At 46.7% G+C, this 6,468-nt stretch overlaps 1 protein-coding gene across 1 annotated transcript; it reads left to right on the forward strand.

The window, feature by feature from the left end:
- The first annotated feature begins 653 nt into the window (after positions 1 to 653).
- Positions 654 to 5,357, forward strand: LOC149274426 (peroxisomal membrane protein PEX16-like). The gene is made up of 11 exons (XM_089505519.1): positions 654 to 780; positions 2,096 to 2,131; positions 2,617 to 2,693; positions 2,809 to 2,942; positions 3,049 to 3,149; positions 3,530 to 3,604; positions 3,863 to 4,018; positions 4,235 to 4,307; positions 4,562 to 4,681; positions 4,846 to 4,910; positions 5,299 to 5,357. Exons 1-11 carry the CDS (start codon positions 654 to 656, stop codon positions 5,355 to 5,357), a joined length of 1,023 nt encoding a protein of 340 aa, XP_089361645.1.
- The last annotated feature ends 1,111 nt before the right edge of the window (positions 5,358 to 6,468 follow it).

Here is a 6,468-nt window from a genome sequence, read left to right on the forward strand (position 1 = left end):
CGAGTCTCCCCCTGCGATCATAAGCCGTACACATTTCGCTCGATGCGATCGGCAATCGATTACCATATCCGCCCACAGATTGCGTGAGCCTCGCGCATCCCTTTCCAGACGCTACCCAATCCCTCTTCAAATGGGCGTGTCTATTGGCTTTAGGCCGCACCTCTAAAAGGGACCGTGCAACCCAATCGTAACATACATGATAGAAAAGAAAAAAACAACTGAAGATAAAGCAGCTGGAAACTTTAATAGCAGTCTTATAGTGATGGGAGTTGCAGATCAAGATCCATTCAATGCCTTTTCCTGCTTTAATTGCTAGGATGATGTGAGTTGTAGTCCACCATAGCTAAGAAAACGACTGACGCCTAACCCTTGAGACGTATCATCAGATTGCAAGCTCTTGGGAACAGTTCTCCTCTCTGGCTCCCTCCCTTTGCATTATTCCCTAATGATCTCGCAGTCTCCTCGTATTTTTCCCATTATTACTTTCATTTATCCGAATCAAACATCCTTACATTAAAAAAAAAAGTCACCCAAACATCATACACAATCTGTCAGACAGGAAGGGGTTATCTAACGCTCTGCTGGCTCCTCCCCCTGGGGGTGGGGCGGATCCTGCTTGGCACGGCAGACCAGGAAGAGGTGAGGGAGGCAGGATGGCAGCCGGGTGCTGGCACAGAGTGCAGGAGCTCTGCGGCAGGTACAAGGAGTTCGTGGTGCAGAATCCCACCGGGGCCGGCCAGCTGGAGGGGGCGGTCCGCATGCTGTCCTACCTGATCGCAGGTACCGCGGGGCTCTCCGTGCTGCTCCCTGTGTTGGGGAGGGCAGCGGGATTAATCTGTAATCGGTATATTCCATATTTATGTATATCATCTATCTATATATATATCATCCACAACCCGTACCGGCACATCACGTGCGCGGAATACCGTCCGCATACCCAGCACGGTACATGATTACTCTAATCTGCACCGTGCTGGAGGAAAGAACTGACCTTTAACCCCGCTGTGCTGCAGTACAAGGTACACACAGATGGGCCAGATGTGCACATGTGTAAAGTGTGGTGAATGAGTGGAACAGCCTCCCAGCAGAAGTGCTAAAGGGTAATACAGTGAGGGTATCTAAACATTCATAGGATAGGCATACGGCTCCTGAATCTAAAACGAGACCAACGACTGATTAAGGTTTGAGTATAACGGGTTATAAGGACGGGATCAGTTATACAGCCGGAGAGTATATAATATATAATATGAGGAATATACAGGGATATAACGGGTTATAAGGACGGGATCAGTTATACGGGCTGGAGAGTATATAATATATAATATGACCTGTTATATCCTGTATATTCCTCGTATTATATACTCTCCCCCCGTATAACTAATCCCATGCTTATATAACCTGTTATATCCTGTATATTCCTCGTATTATATATTATATACTCTCCCCCCGTATAACTAATCCCATCCTTATAACCCGTTATATACTGTATATTCCTCAAATTATATATTATACACTCTCCGGCCGTATAACTAATCCCGTCCTTATAACCCGGTATATATCCCTGTATATTCCCCATATTATATACTCTCTGGCCGTATAACTAATCCCATCCTTATAACCCGTTATATCCTGTATATTCCTCATATTATATATTATACACTCTCCGGCCGTATAACTAATCCCGTCCTTATAACCCGTTATATATCCCTTTATATTCCCCATATTATATACTCTCTGGCCGTATAACTAATCCCATCCTTATAACCCGTTATATCCTGTATATTCCTCATATTATATATTATACACTCTCCGGGCGTATAACTAATCCCGCCCTTATAACCCGTTATATCCTGTATATTCCTCATATTATATATTATATACTCTCTGGCGGTATAACTAATCCCGCCCTTATAACCCGTTATATACTGTATATTCCTCATATTATATAAATATATAGAGAAGGAATTTTTCACCTTTTTATACACAATTAAAAATTCACTTTGTGGGGTTTCTTCTTGATCAAATCACTATGCTACGTTACTATTATTATTCTTTTGTCCTAATTTCTCATTTTTTTTCCCCTCTCTCATTTTAGGGCGATTTGCAGATTCCAACGAGCTTTCTGAGCTGGGTAGGTACATAATTGGGTAAAGTGCGGGTGAAAGAATAAATAACGGGGCGTCGTTAATCCGGGTTCACGCGGAGGAGAATTAAAAGGAGTATTTTGATATAATAATAATAAAAAATACTCTTTCTTCATCTGATTTACTGCTCTGCGGGATTTGTATTTCCCGCCTGGAGCTTATAATATAGATTTTTGCTGTAGTGATATAAGTAGCGTAAATATAAAGAACTGCGCTAAGGATGTTCGCTAATCATACGTTAACCCCTGATGAGCCCGACCCATATCCGCTATCATCGCCTATAATAATAATAATTATAATGTAATAATATTGTTTTAGTATTTTTATTATTTTTATTATTATTAATAATAATAATATTATTATTTATTATAATATACTTGTGTGATATTTGGAGGGTTGGGGGGGTCTGCAGTTTATAAGAGATGGGGGGGCCGTCACTCAGCTGATTTCTGGATATTCCGTACATTCTCAGTGTATTCCGCTTCCAACCTGCTGGTTTTACTTAATGACGGAATCCTGAGGAAGGAGTTTCTGAAGCCTCCGCCTACAGTGAGTATCTTACGCCATCCGCTTGGCATCGGGCTGAGTCGTTCTCACGTGCTTTTATTCTACTCTTATTAATCATCTCTTAATGTGTATCACCCGCTCTAATATCTGATCGCAGGACGGTTCTCGCCAGAGGCTCCTCAACTGGCTGGGGGTCCTGGAAAGCCTGGAGGTTTTTATTGAGATCGGTTCCGCCCGGGCATGGGGCGACCAAACCCGATGGGCAGCCATCCTCATCATTCAGCTGCTCAAGTGAGTGCACAAGACGTCCAGCTAAGCCCCCAACGCTCTAATGTTTGCGTTACATACTTCCGACGTGTGTAACATCCCATCCCCCGACCTTCTTTCCTCCATCCAGGGCCTGCTTACGTCTCGTCCTTCTTCTCTGGTATAAAGCTGGCATCCAGAGTTCCCCTCCTGTGGCACCGTTGGACCGCGAGGGGACCCTTAACCAGACCGGTGGGTTCTTCATGTATTTCCAGCCTTCCATTGAACACTACACGTCCCGTAACTGGCTCTTTATGACGTAGGGCTCCATGGAGCTTCCAATTAAACCCCCTTCTCCTGATATTCATGGAAATCTAATGCCTTCAAAGCCCAGAAATGTTTCTTAAGCTTCCACCAACCTGACTCAAATCTTAACTAGAGCTCTGCGGACTTTCAGCCCTTTGGAACCGAACCATGCGGCTTCCACCTCCCTGTCTCAAAGGTAGACCTCCCTAAACCCACCGCGGCACAACCTTTACCCCTCTCAAAGTACCACCAGACCTACTGTTCTGGTTTCATGGCTTCATGGAGGCCTCCTCTTCTGATTTATTCCCTTCCATCCCCTTCAGAAGAAGGAAACGAGAGAAAACAACCCAGGTGCTTTGTGGGAAAGAGATCGAGTCGCACCGTGCGCTCCCTGTCTGACAGTAAGTGAGCTGTTTGCATGGATGAGGGTAAGGGGCTCATTGGTGGGGGTATTTCACTATATTTCAATATAAGGTCCTCCATGTGCTTCAGGTGACCTAAACATCTGGCCCTGAAGGTTTCCTTCACGACGGCTTTACTATTATTGATTTATTTACCATCTGATTCTATACCGTGAGCACCCTACGGGGCAGAGGAAGGGTGCGTTCGTTTCCGAGGTCACTGCTCCGTGTATTAAGCAGATGTCTTCTCTGTTACAGCTCGTTCCACCCGCACTCGCTTTTGGAGAAGCCCTCAAGCTCCGGAGTCGAACAGCGGACGGCAGGGAGATGAGCAGCGAGATGGGGAATGCACGGAGCTGGGGCCGCTAGGCAAAATGGCCGAAACAATTCACATCCTGCGACCCATCTCACACCGTATCCTTCATACGTTGGCTGTGAGTTAACTTGACCCACCTTGGCCAGAACGTCAGTAACGCTTCAGTCTCAGAGTCTGGCTTTGGGAGAGTTCAGCGTTTCTCCAGGTTCCAGGGTGGGCTACAAAGGGGTTTGCTGCCTAAATGTCTTCTACATTTCTTACTTCTACTCCCCCCAACGAATTCTCCCCTTTTACTCCTTAACCCTTCGCTCCAGTGGTGAGTTTGGGCGTCTGGGGCCAGAAGTCATGGAAGCCCTGGATGTTGGCTGCAGCTCTGGACGTTACCAGGTATCTTCTGTAACTGTTACCCTGCCGCGTGTAATTATGTAGTTATGACACGGAAGTCCCTACGGCTCTGTATGAAGACCGTGACTCCTGTCTGCGTGTGTCACGGAGTTTGTGTCGTTATGCAGTCAGCTATTTGAAAACAATACAGTTATTAAATATAGTGGGCTTTGTGGGACATAAAACCAGTAGGAGATGTCCATGCGATGGAGCCGAGATGCCAATAACAGGTGGGTGCACCGTGTCCCCCCTCACAGTCTGACCGTATTGAGTGACAGCGGAAAACTGAACCGTCGGGAGCGGGGTGAGCTGAGAAGACGGACCCTTCTGTTACTCTACTACCTCGTACGCTCTCCTTTCTACAACCGCTATACAGAGTGAGTACCGTCCGCGCCAGCTGAGGTGTAACACCGACTCCGGGAAAACAAAGCTCGAAGGGGGCATTTTTGTGATGGGGTAATATTTCGTAGGGGGGGAGATAATAATATAAGAATGTATTGCGTATCATAAAATCTGATCGGCTGAACTGTTGTGTTCCCAGAACCCGGCTCCTCTTATTGTTGCGTCTCTTGGGAGACTACGTCCCGGGACTCGGCTTGGTGGCGCGTAAGTGACAGCGGAGAGGACATTGTTTTCTTATAATATGGATAACTTCTACCTATTGAGACTTATCAGTTCCACTTACAGGTTAGGGGATAAACAACTCTTTTGTCTTTTGCTGGTATGGCAGACAGCGACAAATGGTTGGAGGCCCGCGTAGCCCAAGAGCATCTAAGCATCATGGGAACTGTAGTTTAACAACAGGCCAAGTGCTATAAAGCCTGGGTATACCTTCTATAAATCATTTACACGCTAATACGTATCGGACATGGTCACCTGAGAACAGATTATACCCAGAATGGGGTTTTGTCCAGGGGAGGGTGGCCCATATGGTGCTCTGTCCCTTTAAATCCCCAAATCCAACACATTTTTAACGCACACGTTGACTTTACAGGGCCGCTCATGGATTACTTACCTGTCTGGCAGAAGATCTATTTCTATAACTGGGGATGAGGACAAACATCCCGTGGATTCTTGCCCCCCCCCCCCCCCCCCCGTTGCTGGATGGGGTTCCCTGGGGACGTTGTTGGAATTTGGAACCCTACCTTCTCCTTCCTCTTGGCAGACGTTCTCACTCGGAACCGGACATCCCTTCCCTTCATACACATTTCCACCGCGGCCTCCCGTATTCCGCGTCGATTTGACTTTTGTTCTTGCACCTATGGCGTATAATCGCTTCTGACGCCGCCGTGTGTGTCTGTAACACCCTGGGCGGGTGGCAGCATGATAATTCCCAGGACCCTTAGCCGATGGCTGGTTAAGAGGGGCATGAAATGATGCGCTAGAGACTTTTAACCTGTGAAGGACTTTTATAATTCCCTTGGAATAAGCAGATCAGTAGGCTGTAAATACAATAAACTGTTTCTAATCTCTTTATCCAGGTGTGTTTGTGTTATACCTGTTGCGTTATTACGTACGGTGTTATAGAGGGTGGTAGATGAGTGGAACAGCCTCCCATTGGAAGTGGTAGAGGGTAATACAGTGAGGGTATTAAACATGCACAGGATAGACATATAGCTCCTGAATCTAAGACGAGACAAACGACTGATTAAGGTCTGAGTCCAGGGGGAAACGGGCCGACTAGACGGGGGAATGGGGTTGATCTACCATCAAATTCTGTTTAAACCCCTGGCGCCCTCTAGTGGTGTCGCTGTATTCTCTCATCCCGGGCCTTTTAGTGTTCCATTCCTGTGTTAATCTAGGCGTTTGAGAGATGAGGATATGTACGTAAAAGCAGTATTCCCCATTGAGATTCAGGATGCTGTTGCTGCGTCTCCGCTCCTGACCAAAAAAAGAGTCCTTTTCAGCCATTCTTAAACTTGCTTTATTGAGAAGTCCCGAGCTGCCCTCTGCCCCAAACCCTCAGCGATGCGCCTCCAAAGCCAGAACCGTCTTGCCGAGATACCCAGACAATTGCCCCGATTACTGAAACCCACAGCAAACCGAACAACCTGCCACTCGAACGCTCCGTGAGTCTCTAATCTCCGCGAGTCAGGTCACCCCGTGGCGCTGCACCCAAGCCCCGTGTACAGTCACGTTTACCCACAACGTACGTCCCTAACAA

This window comes from Sceloporus occidentalis, unplaced genomic scaffold, assembly GCF_023333645.1.
Source record: "Sceloporus occidentalis isolate IW3139 unplaced genomic scaffold, rSceOcc1.0.p SCAF_331, whole genome shotgun sequence".
Classification (NCBI taxonomy): Eukaryota; Metazoa; Chordata; class Lepidosauria; order Squamata; family Phrynosomatidae; genus Sceloporus; species Sceloporus occidentalis.